The sequence below is a fragment of the Amphibalanus amphitrite genome, unplaced genomic scaffold (genome assembly GCF_019059575.1).
Source record: "Amphibalanus amphitrite isolate SeventyFive unplaced genomic scaffold, NRLGWU_Aamphi_draft 000609F_arrow, whole genome shotgun sequence".
Classification (NCBI taxonomy): domain Eukaryota; kingdom Metazoa; phylum Arthropoda; class Thecostraca; order Balanomorpha; family Balanidae; genus Amphibalanus; species Amphibalanus amphitrite.
The window spans coordinates 362,603-382,509 of NW_024882103.1; the positions used below are offsets into that span (position 1 = coordinate 362,603).

General features: G+C 47.4%; 1 protein-coding gene across 1 annotated transcript in view; it reads right to left on the reverse strand.

The window, feature by feature from the left end:
• LOC122363197 (CAD protein-like) overlaps positions 1–19,907 on the reverse strand; it is a 77,691-nt gene that overhangs the window by 39,617 nt on the left and 18,167 nt on the right. Inside the window, exons 7-20 of the mRNA XM_043332170.1 lie at positions 10,441–10,626; positions 8,427–8,604; positions 6,146–6,346; positions 5,632–5,752; positions 4,865–4,977; positions 4,157–4,307; positions 3,833–3,903; positions 3,156–3,359; positions 2,673–2,796; positions 2,305–2,399; positions 1,898–2,035; positions 1,537–1,669; positions 1,036–1,179; positions 205–336 (exon numbers count right to left, since the gene is read on the reverse strand). Coding sequence (XP_043188105.1) covers positions 205–336; positions 1,036–1,179; positions 1,537–1,669; positions 1,898–2,035; positions 2,305–2,399; positions 2,673–2,796; positions 3,156–3,359; positions 3,833–3,903; positions 4,157–4,307; positions 4,865–4,977; positions 5,632–5,752; positions 6,146–6,346; positions 8,427–8,604; positions 10,441–10,626 — 1,991 coding nt within the window. The remainder of the gene's footprint in view (positions 1–204; positions 337–1,035; positions 1,180–1,536; positions 1,670–1,897; positions 2,036–2,304; positions 2,400–2,672; positions 2,797–3,155; positions 3,360–3,832; positions 3,904–4,156; positions 4,308–4,864; positions 4,978–5,631; positions 5,753–6,145; positions 6,347–8,426; positions 8,605–10,440; positions 10,627–19,907) is intronic.

Below are 19,907 nucleotides of genomic sequence, written 5' to 3' on the forward strand. Positions count from 1 at the left end.
CGAAGTATATTTTGTTTCCTGTCTTCAATTAACGACACATCCAGCTAAATTCTAAAACAATCATCTATATGATTGGTTCCCAATCTTTTCCCACCATGATTTCTTATTCGAATCGACAGACAATCGGTGCCATCTGCAGTATATTGTAAGGTAGCCCCGACTAATAATGTTGGCCATGCCCAGGTTTCCATAGCCCTTCCGTACCGAGGACGACGGTGGCGCCGCCTGGGAAGTCGACGTCGTGTGAGCCGCCGTTGTAGGTGAGGTAGAGGTAGTTGGTGGTAGCCGGCCACTCGGCAGCCACTGTGTCCACCTGCTTCACGTGCGGGTGCATGCCTGAGGAAAAACGCGGACAAAGACATGGTGAAGTTTTTGAGAAAATGATTGCAAGCTAACGGTGGGTAAATAACGAAACGAGCTGATCTGTTGGTGAAGAAGTAGAACCTTACAATATGTTTGAAGATGTTGTTGTTTAGCTGGGACATAGTTGAATGCTGATAACGATAACCGTACTTCCAGCTCTTCGTTTATTCGAGAAGCTTTCGGAAGCTATACTGCTTCCTTCGTCAGCTCGTCAAAAACTAAAATACAGTGAGGCACATATACATACACTATCGAGTTGTTTCGCTTCGAAGTTCGAAATTTTATGTGTTCGAATTTCGAAGCGAAACGACTCGATAGTGTATGTATATGTGCCTCACTGCTGTATTTTAGTTTTTAACGAGCTGACGAAGGAAGCAGTATAGCTTCATAAAGCTTCTCGAATAAACGAAGAGCTGGAAGTACGGTTATCGTTACCAGCATAGAACCTTACAAGTGTCCATAATTTGATCAGCCTGCCCTGCTGACAACGTTACTCACACCGACACCGATGGCTATTTCTTTAGCCTTTACTATCTAGCAAATTGGTGGCTAGTTCGGCGTTCAGTAATATTATCAAAGAATGATGTGTCCCTACCTTATATCACACTCCGTCCCTACTGTTTCCTTACTTTCACGATAAAGCCAATTTCACACTACACTACTGAGTCTCACCGAGTTTCCTCCTCATCTTGGAGACGACCTGTTCGGTGATGCCCACGTAGTGCGCCACCTGGGCGTCGGAGAAGCCGAGCTGTTTGGCCAGCAGCAGGTTCTCCGCACTGAGCCTCTCGTGGGCAGACAGGCGAGCCGTGTGCTCTGGGGCGGGGGGGGGGCACAGCGGTAAGGAGCGAGCGCGATGCAGTCATATGGCCACTTGGGCAGTCAAGGTACTGGTGTTGTGCTTCTAGACCCGATCGACTACGGCCGATCGACCAAAGGTTGACTCTGATGGTAACGTTATTTCACCGTTGAGGATTGAAGCAGCATTGGAATAGCAGTGTCGATGAGAACCGATAGGCCCACCGGGTTTAGCTACAGAAATCACACTGCAGAGCACGGTTAAATACCTATGAAGCCATTTTGGTAAACCTGACATAAACTTAGTAAGGGACTCAACCGACTAATAGCAACATAAAGTAACTGAAAATGCAAATCAAATATTTATGGACCTACCGATTATGTTTTTCATCTTGTGAAGGAACCACTTGTCGATACGGGTCAGTTCATAGAGGCGGTCTATGGTGTAACCGACCTTCAGAGCAGCAGCCAGGACAAACATTCGCTTGTCGGTGGGCTGCGCCAGCTCCTAGAAAACGACATACGTGATTTCGTCAAAAGTATGGGCGAAACATCCAAATGTTTATCTAGATGGGGTGCCAAAAATGACACCCGATCTAGATAGTCGCCAACTCCCCATGGCCCATTTTCTTATTTGAGGCATATGCCAATTGCATTGTAGATATGTATCAGTCCTGGTCAGTAATAATGACTATTCCGTTTTATTCTACTTAAAACAACACAATGCAGACGGTACCTCGTCGGAGGGCGGCTGGACGTCCGGATCGAAGCCGCTCACGGCGTTGTCCACCATCCTGAACGCCTTCTGGAAGGCCTCCTCGAACCCCCGGCCGAGGGCCATCACCTCGCCAACCGACTTCATTGAGCTGCCGATCTGAGGTCAAAGGTCACGGTCAAGGTCATTGACAGGGGCAACGGCAGAGGATCTTCGTGGACCCGTTTGTAACGCTTACAAATTTGAGACGATGATGAGCGGAAACATGAGAGCAAATAAGTACATTGTACAAGTTTTGTATATGATTTTGAATATGGTTTTTAATATAGTTTTGAATATGGGTTTGAATATCACCACTGGAGATATGTCAGCAGAAACATGAAGCACCCGTGGCTATCCCACTGTATCTCGATCGATGTGATCATTACCTTAGTGCTGACCCGGGTGAACTTGCCGAGATCCCAGCGTGGCATCTTGACCACGCAGTAATCCAAGCTGGGCTCAAAGCAGGCGGTCGTCTTGCCTGAAAACGACATCAATTAGTCTAAAACGACAACAAACGTTAGCAAAAACAAAGGCCAGTCATATATTTGTTTTGTTTTAGATGAACACAACAAATACTGTCGTCCCATTGAAGAGCCTTTGTCCCCGTCATTCCATTCCATTCATTCGGCATAGCATTCCATCGTCCCTCACTTACGCCTGGCTCTTTCTGGATAAATCGCTATTTCGAACGTACCGACTCAGCGTCATTTGTTCCACCACGCATTATAAAACCAATTTAGCTACAACTGACCAGTGACAGAGTTGTACAGATCGGGTAGTGGTTTGTTGAGCGCCAGCTTGGCGGCTACATACGCCAGCGGGTAGCCGGTAGCCTTTGAGGCCAGAGCAGACGACCGAGAGAGCCGCGCGTTCACCTGAAAACGGCGCACGGTGTCAGAACATCACAACTTTTGCAGATTTCCCAACCATTCCGATAGTTAAATATACCTGCAAATTGGCAAATCCACATCTCCCTTATCAGTTATAGCTAGTAAAACAAATTAACTAGTTGTCAGCTGTGCTACCGTTTACCATAAATAAAAATCATTGCACGTTTATACGCGTTAGCACGAAGCGACAAAATGAGCATCGATGGCAAAATAGAGTGCAAAAGTCACAGCAATGTGTTCGCATTAAATGCTAACGGCATTCTTTCCTTTGGCTTTACCTAGACCATTCGCACCTCAATGATGATCAATTCTATTTCCTGATCCTCTCCTGGGATCGTTCTCACCTCAATGATGTAGTACTGTTCCGAGTCCGGACTGAGTGCGTACTGGATGTTACACTCGCCCACCACTCCCAGGTGGCGGATCACTTTCAGAGCCGTGGTGCGCAGCTTGTTGTACTCGCGGTCGGACAGCGTTTGACTGGGAGCCACTACTATGGATTCGCCCGTGTGGATGCCCAGGGGGTCGACGTTCTCCATGTTGCAGACCTAGGGGGAGAGAGAGGGAGGGAGGGAGAGAGAGAGAGAGAGAGAGAGAGAGAGAGAGAGAGAGAGAGAGAGGGAGAGAGAGAGAGGGAGAGAGAGAGAGAGAGAGAGAGAGAGAGAGAGAGAGAGAGAGAGAGAGAGAGAGAGAGAGAGAGAGAGAGAGAGAGAGAGAGAGAGAGAGAGACGACCGTGTTAAAGCGTTAACCGTGCGGCTCATGTGCGCAGGTAACTGACGCATAAGCTGCAACGTGAGCTTAGTTACGCAAGACAAACGAAGGCGGTAATTCTTTTTGATAGGAAATGGCTTACAGACAGATCGAAGAGAATTTTGCATATTTTTCCTCCTTCAGCCAATGTATGTTCGCAGTAATCAATGATTCTTTAAATCAGTAGCAACTTAAGCAGCGACTTTCCCCAGACCTGAGCACGTAGGTTTATTAACTCACACAGGTCAGTGTGGTCATGTCAGTACTTACGGTAACACAGTTGTCGTAGGCATCCCTGACCACCTCATATTCCACCTCCTTCCAGCCCTTCAGCGACTTGTCTGAAAAAAATAAATCGCCATTATTTCCAGATAAATAAAAGACGGCGCCAGTCATTGTCCAAGAATCCATAGTCACACAGTCTATCTAGCGACGAAACTGTTGGGATTCACTGAACATCTGGAATGGACGCATAAGGCTCAACTAACACAATGCTGTCTCAGCTGCGACACAGGTATGCTGCCAAATCCAAATGCTGCCATTTCACACTTGGTGACCTGTACTAACCAATGATATGACCTATCTTTTACTGACCTATGATGACCTGCGGTGACCTCGCCAGCGCCGTGGTTACCAGGGCTCGCAGTCCCTCCGGGTTGCTGGCGAACCCTGAGCCGAGCCCTCCGAGAGCGAAGGCGGCCCGCGCCATCACAGGGTAGCCGAGAACAGCGGCGGCGTCCAGCGCCTGGTGGCGGAGGCCGGAACTATTAGTAACGGTACGCGGCACCAGGTCACGACCAGCAGCCAATGGCATAAATTGTGAGACGTTGCATTATCGTACTCGATGCCTATGATCGCCTTAATAAAAAAAAACTTTGAACAGCATGGTCACTTCACAGCAATGACAGCATGTTAAGCCATTTCACGATTGCATTTTAAACATCTTTAGACGCATAATTAGCAAGTTGCCAAATGGTGTATCTATCGCTTGCATGAGGGCTCCACCCGAGCTGTGTTCGCACCCCCTTTATTTATCAGCAGGCTGCGACCATGCTGCTGCTTCTTGGCTCCTCATTGGTCGAATTCAAGTGGTCTATTCGTTAGACCAATGAGAGGCCAAGCCGCGCCAGCAATAACTTCCTTATATGGGGAAAACCGACAGCACGCTGATATAAAAACAGCGACCGAACAGGGCCCCGGCTACCAGCCGCGACCAAATTCATTTGCATATCATTCCGTTTGCTCTTCCCTCATACCTCCCTCATCGGTACACCTTTGTCTCGTTCATCGCCGACCTCTCACCTGCTGAACGGTCTCGGCGCAGGCAGAGGGCGCCACCCTCTCCCCTATCTGTTCCACTTTGGCTGCGAACGCCTTCCTGTCCTCCGTCTCCATAATGGAGCGGATTGGCGTCCCTGGAAAACACACAGAAGATCACCGTTCCATGCTTCTATCCTCAGGATACGGAAATCCTTCTCCTCCACGCCGCAACCCCCCTCCGGGCTGGACAGGCAACTTTATCTCATGCGGTCTGCTTCCTTGGAGCGGCACCGCTGCTCCCGAGGGAGCGCACCCCGTAGCCGGGTGCAGTGAGTACCTTGGGGCTGGTCGGCCTGTCCTTCGGGATGGGCTCAGCCCCGGCGACTCACTAGGGTGCCTGCCCAGACCAATGTCTCCCCCTGATTCCTATCATCCTTCCGCTTCTGAAATGGTCTAATTGGACCGAAAGGGCCTAACCCAACAAAACAAAAAACAAACAAACACAGAAGATGACTAGGAATCGGAAATAGTGACAGTGACGCATGGCACAAACAGCGACTTAAATGCAACTTCCACGTACTCGTTCTCGATAGAGGAAGTCGGAAAGGTCGAAGCGGACTTTCACATCAACCGATGACAAATCAGAGTAGCTTACAATGTTTCCAGACAAAACCGAGCTCCAAATAGTTACATCCTTTACCCGGCATACATTACATTAATTCAGCTCGGTGACCTGTGCAATGCGCATACTGGCAGCTCGGGCATTCCAACAAGCTCACCACCAGCTCGGGGTTCAGGACGGATCTTACCGAGCACTCTGACCCCGTACTTGGTGAGCACTCCGGCCCGATCGAGTGCCACACCACAGTTCAGAGCTGTCTGGCCGCCAAACGTCAGGAGAATGCCGTCCGGATGTTCGGCGCGGATTACCTGTGAGAAATAGGAAATGTTTAACGATGGTTACTGGTGGTGAATGATCACCTACGGCATGAGCATCCGAAGGTCACCAGTGGAGTTATACAAAATGGAGGGTTGATCATTTGTTTACTTTGGTCACCGAATAAGCCGGCAAAAAAAAACTCGAGCTTGAACTGCTTTTCTAGTTCTAACCTTGCTCACCAGTGCGTTTTACACACATTTCGCCACACAACTAAGTCCGTTCGATCCGAGCTGAGCATATCAACACCTTAAACCGATTTATGCAACACATCAATATATCCGTCAGTCGCTGCTTGAAGCGAGATAGGAATTTATCCATCGGTCTGATCCTCTGTCCCACCGTCCGACCCTCTGTTCGACCCTCCCACCCTCCGATTCTCTCACCTGTTCCACATACTCTGGCGTGATCGGCAGCAGGTAGACCTTATCGGCCATGCCGCGGGACGTCTGCACGGTGGCGATGTTGGGGTTGATGAGTACCACCTGTACCTCCTCCTCTTTAAGAGCCTTGATGGCCTGGCTCCCGGAGTAATCAAACTCACCGGCCTGGCCGATCGAGAGGCCGCCCGAGCCCAGCAGCAGCACCTGGGGACGGGGCGGGGGGGGGGGGGGTGAGGTGCGGGGAGATGACATTGATTTTAATAGTTGTTATTTTCCTCGGTTTGTACAAATTGGAAAGGGTGGGGGACATCGATCTGTGTTTTTTATGACAGAATGGGTTTATTAATGCGGTCAAAAAAAAAAAATGCCGTCAAATTACTCACAAAATATGAATGATGACTTTCAGTTCAGACTTCTGGCGATAGCATGCTGAGCAATGCTATGTTAGCATATCATGGTCATTGGCTGAATATGTTATTTAAAAATGCTTACTCCTACCCCATGCGATGACAAACTAAAAAACGAGCACACAACGACAGATACTCGTATCGCTATTAGTGGTGTCAATCGGAACTTGAATCTTCGGAATTCCGATTTTGTCCAATGTTCAATTCGGAATTCGGTTGGACAATGGCAGCAGGCTTTGGACAATTTTGGACAATCGCTTGCTACACATCAACATTTTTAAAATGTAGTCGTGTTTAACATTAATTGGCTATTAGAAAGCTCAGCTTTCGATATGATTAACACTTTTGAGCTTGTAACGGTACATGAAAAGCAAATTAAATAACAGTGTTGAGTGTAAACTATTGCGTAGGTGTCAGACATCTTTGGACAAATGGCTGGCTTGGACATTTTTGGACGGACAATCGACGCAAGCATTGGACATTAGACGGACTTTGGACATACAGGGTTGGGCAGATAAATTGGGACAAATTTCAACTTCCTCTAAAACGACTATTTTTTGAGTGATTAAGATAATTTTTGAACGTAAATATAGGCTAATGAATACTTTTCGATGTTATGCAGGTTGCGTTGTAATTTTGAATCGGCTGATCACAGAACGTGGGCTTAAGCAAGTCACTATCAACTTAGTCCGCGCCCACATGCATGCCAATACTCTAATTATGCTCCATCAAATGGCTGAAAGTAGTGTGTATCGAACAGACGTAAACGTTGGAGGAAGAGAAGATGTTGACTCATCCTTACATACTTATTGCATTGACACCGGCCGCTCCCCCGGTTTTCCAGGGGGGCTAAAAGGCAAAATTTAGTTAAATCAGAGGATCCTCGCGAAAACAGTGGTGCGAGCTTACAACGAAGGTAGCCGCGCCATGAGAAAGCGATATACCAGCACCTCAAACATGTACTCTTATGCATTGATGCATATCGACCTGTTAACATAGATGTTGAAGCAGCTGTGACGTTAAAAAGATTGTTTCCTCTTGAAGGGCTTTGGAGAAGCGAGCAAGCACGTGCAGGTCTTTTTCGACGATGGTATCCCCATAACCGAACATATGAACAACCGCAAACACCATGAAACATCGCAACCAGCCCAGAAGACGTGATCTTAGTTCCAAAAAGCATGCAGCAGACCTCGGTGATGGCATTCCACTCGGTGACTTCTGACGGCCACGTGGGGCCCCCTTATTTTACGGAATCGGGAGAAGGTTCGCCCTTACAGCGTACCTAACCATTATTCCGGCAGTTCGAATCAACAAGATGGAAGAAGGCATCATCCTGCATGGAGTGATGCTCTTCGAGGAGTCAGCTCCCCGGCATACAGTAAATTAAATACAAAATCTCCTGAAACGGAGGATCCCGGAAACTGTACCCAAGGCTAAATGGCCCCTCCCTCATTAAACCTCAGCCCACACAAGTTCTGCTTGCTGGGGCGTTTTTGCGGCCGAGTCTAACGAACGTCCCCATGTGACTGTGGTGAGTCTCAGCAGTGCCAGTTGGCTACAATTACGAGCCATTTCAGAAGGGAGATCTCGCCGCGCGTGCGGCCAGTTCAGGCACCGATAAGGACTGATGCAGGTGGACCACAGTGATCATATTTGGTGATAAATGTGTAAAATTGGTGTGACAATATGTGATCCAAATTTGAAATGCCTACGTTTACAAATTTATAAGCTACGGCGTTCTGAATGCAAATATGTATTTTGTCCCAATTTATCTGCCCAACCCTGTACACGTTTTCTGAAATTGACACCACTAATCGCTATACAAGTATATGCACTTTTCAATTTCCTCCCCCATCCCTCACGCTCTCGCTCCCCACCTTCCTGGGACGCAGTTCCGTGACGGGTGTCTCTGATGTGAAGGTCAGGGCGCTGGAGATGAGGTCGGGCAGGTCGGCGCGTTTCCCGGCCGCCGAGCGACGGACCGCCTCCAGAAACACGTCAAAGAGGCCCTCCAGGTCCTCTGGCCCGGCACTGTGCTCCGGGTGGAACTGGACGCTGCCGGGGGAGCACAGACGTCAGCAGGAATGAACGGGAGAGAACACAGGGAGAAAACGAACATGGGAAAACAAGGTGGAATATATGAACAGCTTCATATATAAAAAGCATGGGAAAACAAGGTGGAATATATGAAAAACTTCATATATAAAAAGCATGGGAAAAGAATCATAGAGTAGTGTTTACGAAGAACGCGTGAGAAAAAAAAACATCAGCAGAAACGCCCATATCATGTGAGCACTGAACAGCCAGTACGGAGAGCAGGGTATTTAAAGACCACAATCAGCTGACAGGAACATTCTTACGAGCCTCTGGCACAAACAATTGTCAAACAAAGTAGACGGCTCCAGAAAAGATACATGATACATTGATGATGTAAATAATAAACCAAATTATTACAAATGCATTCAAATATATTCAAAAAGACACACAAAGCTTTCGGTTCATGGAACCTTGATCACTGTGCATACTCATTTGCACAGTGATCAAGGTTCCATGAACCGAAAGCTTTGTGTGTCTTTTTGAATATATTTGAATGCATTTGTAATAATTTGGTTTATTATTTACATCATCATCCAACCTGTCATGGATACTCAACATGATACATTCGAGGCATGTTTGATGTTAAAAGGGACGCATAGATCCTTTGTACAGAGCGTGGGAAAACTGACTAATGATGCCTTTGGCATACAGACAATTGAACCAAGATGGTACATATGCAGCTTAATTACGAATATTGTTAGTCCAATCAGACAAAAATGAGTTTTCAAGCCTCTAATTGAATAGTTAAGAAGCCATTTTATCGGGAAAGTCATTACTATAATAACACTGATTTCAAATCGAGACGGGATCATAATCGGAACTTGACGCACATCCTGAAGTATAAGTCAAAAAACGACAAAGTAAGTAATATTCCCTGCATTGTTTGAAATAAACGCGCGAGCGCTAATGTGCTACCTCACGCTATTGGCACAGAAGGAAATACTCATTAAATGGCAATGGCGCAGCAAAGCTATTCTGCACATGTCTTCACCGGAAACTTGAGTTGTTCATGTTTAAAAGCTGCAAAAAAAATACTGAACAAACTTTTAGAAATAACATCAAACAAAACGAACATAATTTTTAGAAAAGGAATAATATGTGTAAAAATCAAACATTTTTGTACCGTTTAAGATTGCAGAAAACTAGCAGTGCTACCAGACGCGGGTGCGTTGTCACCCTCCCACATGGAACGTGGTGCAGATATCGAGTGACGTAATTAAGCTGAACTGGGCCACCGTTATACGGACGCTCTAATCTCCTGACTCCTACCATCAGTGACAGCGCACCCACATGCCTCGAGCCCACATCATGGGAGTGACATTGGAGCGGACTGCGTGCATATGCATTTTAGACAGAGTGAAAGTGTTGAACGATTGGAATCGGGATCACATAGGAAATAAGTATCGTGCTATCCCATGGAGACAGTAGATTCTGCTGCAATGTTAAAATTTGGGATTTTGAAGAGAGGTGTAAGCATTTACAGTCAACGTAAAAAGCAAAGGCGGTTATGAATAATTCAATTATTTGTGATCTTAGATAAGCGTTCACAGAAACTTCTATGAAAGACAATCAACCGAAAACATTCCTCTCCTCCAATTCATCCAACGCTGTTTTCCTCATTAAACAGACGTGCTATCACCGGCTCACCGTCAACACGCCTGCGTTTCCCGTGCCCCCCCCCCCCCTCCCTCCATACCGCACGGTGACGCACATTTCAAACAACAAGCCCCGTCTGAAAGTCGGCCAACGTTTCCGCCTCGGCGACCACGGCAAGCAAACAAACAGCCAACCTACCTGAAGAACGGCTGCGACTTGTGCAGCAGCCCCTCGTTGGTTTTGTCGTTGGTGTTGGTGAAGAGAGGTTCCCAGTCGGCTGGTACCGAGCTGGCGTCCACGGCGTAACCATGGTTCTGCGAGGTGATGAAGCACCGACCCGTGCCGTGGTGCGTGCACGGCTGGTTGTGACCGCGGTTGCCGTAGCTGAAAAAAAGATAGAGTTAAAAAGAAAGAGTAATACAATATTCTAAATGGGAAATATTGACTTTATTCTACGTCTTTTACGTGACGGGAGTCTATGCACTGCTTTGAACGTTAACAAAAATATATAAAAGTGGGGCGAATAAAAAGATTAACTAAAAAATAGACGAGAGCCAAGGCACTTCCTGGAACATTCCTCTTTGTCCAGCGGAAGAGATGAGATCAAGTAAACATTTGACCATATGGCAGCACACCTGCGTTTGTCAGATGAAACAGAAAGCGCCGAGGGAAAGTATTCTGCTCGAGCTCGTTTATCAGAGCCTCAGCCAGCAGTGTCATTGTGTGGGGAAAACTGTCGGTATGTCTGGCAGCGATTCACCGGCGGGAAAACGAGCACTCGGGATGGCTCACCAGATGGTGAGTTTCGGCGGATGGACAGCCAGGTGTAGGATGTGAGGAGATGAGGCGAGAGATAGCAGACAGCCGGGAAAATCGACAATGGAACAGCAGAGATAAAGGTGGCGAACGGGGAGAAGCTCGGCGTCAGAGGAGACATCGAGTGCATATTTCTACAGGGCGCAACGGATGACATAAAGTGTATAAAAATGATAAATACATAATCTCTACAAAATATACCGGATGCAGTCTTAATGATATCCACTTTTCGACCGAGTTCTTTTTGAAAATCTAAGTCCGTTCCATCGCCATGCTCGGACGAGGCTGCTCACACGGAGAGCTCATGGTGCTCATGGTGCAAGTGAAGCTCATCGTGCAAGTGAAGCTCATGGTGCAAGTCATCACAACTCATCGATACAGACAACCGCAACAGAGCGAGACGGCCCTCTGTCGTACCCGGTTGAAACGAGTCCGCGGGAAAAGAGGAGAGGAGAGGAGAGGAGAGGAGAGGAAGGAGAGGAGAGGAGAGGAGAGGAGAGGAGAGGAGAGGAGAGGAGAGGAGAGGAGAGGAGAGGAGAGGAGAGGAGAGGAGAGGACAGGAGAGGAGAGGAAAACACGTTCAGAGGCGTTGCTAGTGATCGTCGAGCTGTGCACAATGTGCATTGAACTGATAATATTGCACAGGAAATCAGTATAATTTCAAACGTTTAACCACGACTTTTTATTTTGTCATTCATTTGCATTGGATGCAGGGTTACTTTTACAGGAAAAGTTGAGAGGGGGAATAAAGTTCGGGGCAAAGGCGGATCCAGGGGCATCTGAAAGGGGGGTGGGCGGCAATACCATTAGGTTTTTCGTTAGGATGGAGCCCGCAGAACCTTACCTACCCCCAAATCCTATTCTTTCCTCGGGTTTCAGCCACTTTATTTTGGAAGGTTGCCAAAAAATAATTTTGCTAAAAAATATACGCACCTACCTTGGCTGTAAGGGGCGGGGGAGGTCCCAACTTGACTGCGCCCTTGCAAATGCCAATCAGTAGTATCAACCTATCAGTGGTATCAATAACTAGTAGGTATACCCCGGCCAAACATTAAGTAACGCCTTTCTAAAGAGAGAGGTTAATCCGCGCCCTGATTGGAGGTCATTTTGGCCCCCATGTGGGTTTTCTTGAAAAGCGAAAAACGGCGGCGCGCAGCGCCGCCAAATTTTTAGTACCTTACCGGGCATCAATTTGAAACCTTCGCACAAAATTTAAAGTCTTAGGTCACCTTAGGTCAGGAGTAATTGATGTCAAACTGTTCGAGCAAAAATGAGCAAAAAACATGAAATTCTTAAACGCTCACAAAAGCTACAGTTAACGAGCAATTCCAAAGTTCTTTGTGTGGTCGTGTACATATGTAGAGAAACGACGGCGCTACAAAACTGCAACCTCTACAACTACAAGGTGGGCAGTGACATCCGAACAAAAACTAATGAAGCACAAAACTTGAATTATTACTATTAGTATTAGTGAGCAGTGAAAGTTCCATTGGGAAAGCCGGCTGTGATGAGGTACTTTTTTTGCGCCCTGCTCTGCATGCAAAGCAGATGAACGTGAATGCTGCATAAAGAGAAAAGTCATTTATTACTCAAAGCTTTGATGCCTATGGGACAAAAATAACGTTGTTTTTCCTTCAATGATTCCGGTTTGGAGGATGGTTAAACACGGCCATTGTCATATTGGGACAAAAATTTTAGATGTCTGGCCTTGGCGTCGATGAAAAAGTGAAAATAATCGTGAATAAATGGGTCGTTTCTGAGAAAGAACACAGAATATAAAAGGGGGTCCAAAAGGGGGTCACCTTCTTTTTGCGTCAAAGGAGGGGCCATGGCCCATTGCCCCCCTCCCCCTGTATCCACCCTTGGTTCGGAGAGGTAATCCCGTCCCCCGCCGGTTTCTACGCCGACGCCTGTACCGATATGTCAGTGATTGCGAAAAGACGGAAGAGACAAGACAAGAGACGGTCCCACCGACTATCCGATCGGTATCGGGTCAAATCTGGAGTTCCTGCTGCACTGAACGTAAAATGGTTGGATGGAACCGAAAATTGAAAATTAATAATTATCTTAACGCCGGCAACGTTGATTGATGACGAGAATCTGATTAACGATGACTATAGAATCTGAATAGCGAATTGATTGAAAATGGGCTCCAAAATAAATTTGAAAGGGGGAAATTCCCCCTTCCCTCCCTAGCCGTTCAGACACGATTTGAAAGGGGGAGCGGAATTTTCGAAGGGGGGAAATTCCCCTCTTCCCCCCTTTAAAAGTAACCCTGATTGGATGTAAATACATTATCATCATAAAAAACGTTTTATAACTTGTATAGCGTAGTTTTCTATAGAGACGATTAGTATCTGGCTGATAATACGGTCTACGCTAGCACCACCCTGCGAATCAAAGCAGAAATGCACATCTCCGATCTCCAAGATACTTTCACCTTCCTTGAACTAATCTAATCGTTTTATTTCGCTCAGCCTAGCATACTTCCTGTGCATTTTCACCACGACACGAAGAGCTCCGATATCGTTTGACAGACAATATCCCACCACACAGCGCAATAGCTCGCCCTGCCGTGTCATTTCCCACCAAAACTGCACGCGTGTGCTCGTGCCGTGGGGTAATTCAGCGACCGACACACCACCACTACAGTGCGGGCCTGTGCATGGTTTCCAGCCATTAGCGAGCCGCACAATAGGCGGCAATGTCACGGCCATAGCGGTCGGTACGGGCTGAGGTGGGCTGACGGGTCCTCTGTGGGAAACGCCGGGCAGCCCAGCAACGCGGCCGGCCGCCGAGACAGAGGCAGGCAGTGGTGGAAGGCGTCAATAATGGGGTATCGAGACACATTTGTAATGGTGGGAACTGAAAGTGGGAAACCGAATTGGAGGGACGGTAAGAGGGAGACTGAGAGCGTGCAATAGTGGGGAGACGAAGAGAAGAGAGATTGCAAAAGAGCAAATGTTGGATGTTGGAGATAGAAACGGAGTTGATGAGGCAAAGACAAACATAGATGGCCAACGTTGGGATGTCGGTACACATTGCACACACGCTGCAAGGCAGGTCTTCTGTCGGGAAGCGCTTAGATCACATCACGCTGGAAGTTTGCCAATTAAACACATTTTGCCGAGTCACGCTCATGGGTTATTCATGAGTTTGTCCGATGCAAACAGCCCGCGACCTCTCAGCAGATCCTTGCGGTGAAAGATAAAAGAAAACATTCTGCAATGGGTTAAGCCCTCAGTTATCGCGTAGTTTAATGCCTGCGGTGCCTGAATTGCTGCGGCCGCTCAATAGCCCATTGCTGAACCGCGAACGTTTGCCGCTAATAGAGGCTAAATAAATCACCCTCTTTGATTTCGATGAAGTAATGAAGTCATACTAACATAAACGGTCAAATTTTAATCATTTTGATTTTATCTAAATAAATATTAAGTTTCTGAAGAAAAAAAAATATTTAAAAAGTTAATTTTGTGACGGTGTATTTAATTCGAGTCGCTCTAACCAAACAAATATTATTTGCCATGTATCAACAAAACGCGCTATGCGGTCATGTCATGCGCCTGACACCTTATGAAGTTCAGTACCTATAACTACCTCCATTCATCTGACCTCTCCTCCTCTCATTTATCCATCTTCCACGCCTGCCCTGGCCTTAGTGGCTGTCACGTGCTATGATATAATAGCAAGGGTGACCCCAAATCACACACGGCCCCTGTCGACCCTTATTGAGGTCAGCGAAACTGCCCTTCCGATTGGCAGTTCCGATGTAGCTCGCCGAGTGCGACCGTCCATCCGCCGTGACCCGTTACGTGACAGAGACGTGTAGTTCAGCTACCTGCACTGAAAGCCCCACGGTACGGCGCGGTCACGGCGTCTTGGATTACCCCGTGCCAGAGCTGCCGGTTTTGGTTTGGTCTGGTTCCGGTGAGGCAGTGGGAATGACAGGCGGATGATAATTCACCGGATAGAGTGGCATTTGGCGGTTGTACTGCACTAATCGGGGGAGGAATGCTGACGATAATAAAAAGAACAGAACATTTCCCACAACTGAAAGATGAACGATAAGATAATCCAATTTATGTGGACAATGCAAAAATACACCGTCAATGCTCACTTATCCGGCATTGCAAACATTCTGAAATCTGAGCTGTCTTTCTGCTAACGTCGCCACGAGGCGAGTGCGTTGCTCCTCCGTTCCCTGACCCCCACTGCCTGCCAGTCTGCTGTCACCATCGACAGCTAACGCGTTGACCTCTTACAGTAATCCAACACCGTAAAGGTCACGAGCCGGGCTTCACGCGTCTGAAATCCGGCCGCTCTAGAGCGCGCTGTCCCACAGTGTGTGATACTCGCGGTCCCGCGACGGCGCTGGCAGCACGGGCGACTTTCACTGCGTTCCGACTGGGCCGGCCGCGCGGAGAGGTCGGTGGGCCGCCGGCGGCGCCGGTTGTGCCCGTTCCTGACCGCTGGCTCCGCGGCCCGGCGAGGGCCAGTGAAACTTTCCGGCCCGGTCAGCCCACCGAGTACCGACCCATCCCGGTCCCGGCGCACACTGGTCGGAAACGCTCCAGCGAGAGGCCAGCGGCCTTTCCGCAAAAGTTTTTTGCTTGTTATTCCACAACTAGTGAAGCAAACTTCATAAAACTTTGCATACCTTCTCTGTCATATGTAAGCTATCATTTGGATGTCAAGCACTAAATATATGACGTGAATCTGTTAAGTTATGACGTCATAATTGAGCATAATACAGGATCTAGCACCACTTTAAGTCAACAAGGGAAATTGGGAGCTGCTATTCGGGGACCGGGAATGGTTTCATGCACTCCTTGCAAGGTCCAGTGCTTCACTTTAGTATTGTTGACTTTGCGTGACGTCATTTATGACGTCACTAAGGCCATATAAGTTTTTCGTCAATAACTCCTGATCAGATGGAGCTAGAGAGTCGGGAAAGCCACCATTGGACTCAGGAAGACCTGCCGAATCGAATGATATGCGATATGACCTCCTTCAACCATTTTCGTGACCTGAGGGGCTCCGACCTGACCTTGACCCGAGGTTAACACCTTAAGTTGACTTCACCCGAACACCAAGTATAGCATTCAACGCGCCTGAGCTAGACAAACACGATGATGTCAAAATCGCGGCAGTGCGACCATTTTTGGCAAAGTAATTAACCTAAAACCGAGCCCGTGCCTTGTGGCACTTACCTGACCTAAGAGGTCACTGGCTGACCTAAGACCTTAAAATCGGGTAGTACCTAATTGTTGCGTCTTATAACGACACACGAGCTTGTTTTTTCCGCGAGGCTCTAGCTCAATTAGAGGCGAAACGGCGAGGGAGTTGTACCAACCCTCCCCGGTCAATATAGAAAACCAATCGGTCCGGCCATGGTTAAATACCGGAATTGTGATCTAATGTAAAAAGACGGCCCAAGGTAACCCGACGTCAGTGACAGGTGTCCTATATTTGCAGCGTCTTATATTCACGAAGGTTTCAATTTCCACTTTCTTCAGCCGAGTGATGGTTGTCAATAGCAAGGCTCTCTAAATGCAAGCCGTAATCGCCACGCAATATGTGGAAGGCTTTTGATGTCAATACATAAATAAATGCATACATAAAACGCGCTTTTCACAAAATTCATAAACTCAAGCGCATCTGTTTTTAATGACCAGTCAACTACGCATGGATGCGTGCAGGCCACACAGGTCAGCGTAAGCCGGGCGCGGCGGCCGTGCCGAAACTGGGGCGGGGCGGGCGGTAGTTGGGTAGGAAGAGCGGCTCCTGCAAATTTTGCGCAAATATGCGCAGTTAGCTTTTATGTTGCCCTGGTGTGAATTTAAATCCTGCTTCATCTCACAAAAAATCAGAGTGGAACTAGATGGGACTACCTGTTGTTTCCTTACCTAAACTTTGCAGTTATATTCCAGAATCACTGTAGGAGAGCCTTCATAAAAAAGCTACAGTACATCTTAGTTAGGGAAAAAGCATGCCAAAAATTTTGCACTGACCAGTCGGCAACTTCATAACGAACATTTTGATGCATAATATGTGGGATTTCAATTTGGTGTCTATCAGCAATAAGACTCTGAATATCCGGCTCAAGAAACCTCTTGCTCCGCGTCAGTTTCCGAGTTCTGGGATAACCCATCTTCGGGGGCTGATTACAGTTATTTTTGGTCACCCGGATCAGTTTTTTTGGCCTAAGTATAATAATTTGATCAATTTCAAATCGATCTATATAAAAAATAATCCGAAACTCCGGAATCGCCCGTGGCCTCTCGTGAGGGCGTTTCCGACCAGTGTGCGGCGGCGCGGCTCAGCCTGGCTCAGCTACAGCGCACTGTAGGCCGGCAGCCCGAAAAAGCGCTAGAAATTCCCTCAAACTGACTCTCCGCAATATGAACAAAACAGGTATCATTGAATCCCAAATTGATCGAAGAATACGATTCCGATGCCAGTTTTTCCCTAAGGTCAAAATTGAGGTCGTCAGTTGTCACCAAACACAAGACAATTTAGACTCTCTAGTGGCCACCACATTTACCGATTTTCATGATGATCTTCAGTGGTAATTTATTAGCTGACCAATCGTCGTTTTGAACGAAATTTCCTCACAGACGAGTTTAGGGCACTGTTGTTCACTGTGCCAACATCATTCTTACATATTGCATCGCTTTTCTGCAAGATAAGCTAGCTTTTTGCAAGCAGCTGCAAGACGTAATTAAAAATCATATCTAATTTTTTAATTAGACTTTTATAAAAATGTGATTTCGAGCAGCTAAAAATGAACATTTTATACTAGCCTCTGATTACTCATCTTTCGTTCCATATAGGTGCTTTGCTGCTTTTCCCTGCTACTTTTCGAGATATGCGCAAGTAAACCACATGATGTAGGGGCAATTGTCACCTCGCCGCTCTACTGAAGGCCCCGCGCTCTTTAAAGCGCTGGAAGTTTTGAAAAACAAACGCGTATAATCAGAATAGAATATATGTCCCTGAGCTCAGAATTGATCAACGCACACAATGCTGTTAAAAATTTTGGCCCAAACTAAAAAAAAATCAGTCGTTATTAACCCCCAAACACAAGTCAGTGATAATCAACAACAACTTGCTCTTTAGTCAGACTTTTTGAGAAATGTTATTTCGAGCCGCTAAAAATGACCATGCCATACAAACCACTAATCATCTTTCTGTCATGCCCTACTCGCAATTTTTGCTAATGCCTGCTACTCTTCGAGGTCACGTGACCTCACCAATAAAAGTCAATGGGGAAATAAGGAAACTGTTGTTTTTGCGCATGAAATGATCTCAAACTATCTCAAGCACTCGGAATCGTGATTTCATGCACTCCTTGCAAGATCCGATGCTTTACTTTTGCATTTTTGACCTTCCGTGACGTCATTTATGACGTCACTACGGTCATAGGAGTTTCTCGTCAATAACTCATGATCAAATTGAGCCAGCGACTCGGGAAAGCCACCAATGGACTCGGGAAGACATCCCGAATCGAATGATATGCAATACGACTTCCTTCGATTAAGTTCGTGGCCTGATGGGCTCTGAACTGACCTTGACTCGAGGTCAACACCTTAAGTTGACCTCACCCGGACAAAAAGTATACCATTCGACGCGCCTGAGCCAGGCGACCACGATGGTGCCAAAATCGCTGCTCTGCGGCCATTTTTTTGCGAAATTATTTACCAAAAACTAAACCCTACCTTGGGCTTTTTGACTTCACCTCAGAGGTTACCGGTTGACCTGGGACCTTAAAATCGGGTATCAATCGTTTCGTCTTGAAACGGCGCACACGCTTGTTTTTTCCGCGAGGCTCTAGCTCCATTAGGGGCGAAACGGCGAAAAGGGGTCGTACCAACCCTCCCCCCTCGGCTGGCCGAGGGGGGGGGGGTCCAACAATAGGTCCGGCGAGGGTTAAGCAGCCCCACGTCGTTTTTAGCATGTTTGCTTGTCACTGAGATCAACAACTCAATCACAGATAATTTCTAGCACTTTTCCGGGCCCCCGGCCCAGTGTGCAGCGGGGGCCGGGTGAGACCGAACCAGGCCGGACCCGCACAGCGCGCCCCGCTGCACTGTGTAGGCAGCATAAACCTGTACCGGTCCCGCCCACCCGGCCACACCCAGCTCAAACACACCAGACCGACTCTGAGATAGCTGAGCTCGGTAATATCAGCTGATGTGTCTGATTGAGCTCCCCTCTTCTTGACAACCCAACACGCCGTAATCCGCGTTCACCTTCACCTGACCCATACCAGCAAAACATCCAGCCCTTCTAAACCCACCCAACTGGGCTTTAGCCCTCGACAATCAATACTCTCACAACATTTTAAAGCCTGACTCGTCTTATCTATCTCGAGCAGACCAGCCTGACCACCCCTTCCCCACGCACCGTCCTGATCCACGGCCACTTCTGCCCATCGTCTCGGCGTTTTCAGCAAACGCCAGGAAGCAGCGCTGAGAGTAGCGGCAGGATCCACAGCGGTGGGTGCCGGGGGCGTTCTGTCGGGTGCCGAGACCCATCAGATGCGGAGGAGCCCGTCTGTCCCGGCAACAAACGACATATGCGTGGTGCGAATTGACGTTTGTCCGTTTTTGTTTTTATTTTTAGTTCTTGTTTTAATTTTTTGTCGAAACGATCATATGATAGATTGAGTGGATTCAGTTCTTCAAGCATTCAGTGGAATGGCTCAAAAGCACGTTAGACGTTTTATACTTTCAAGGTGCATGCATGACATAATGTAGGCATAAATTGGAGCTGGCTTTTGATTGATCTGTTTTACTGCAATCGATCAATACCGACCAATTGGGACAGGTAATAAATAGACAGCATGG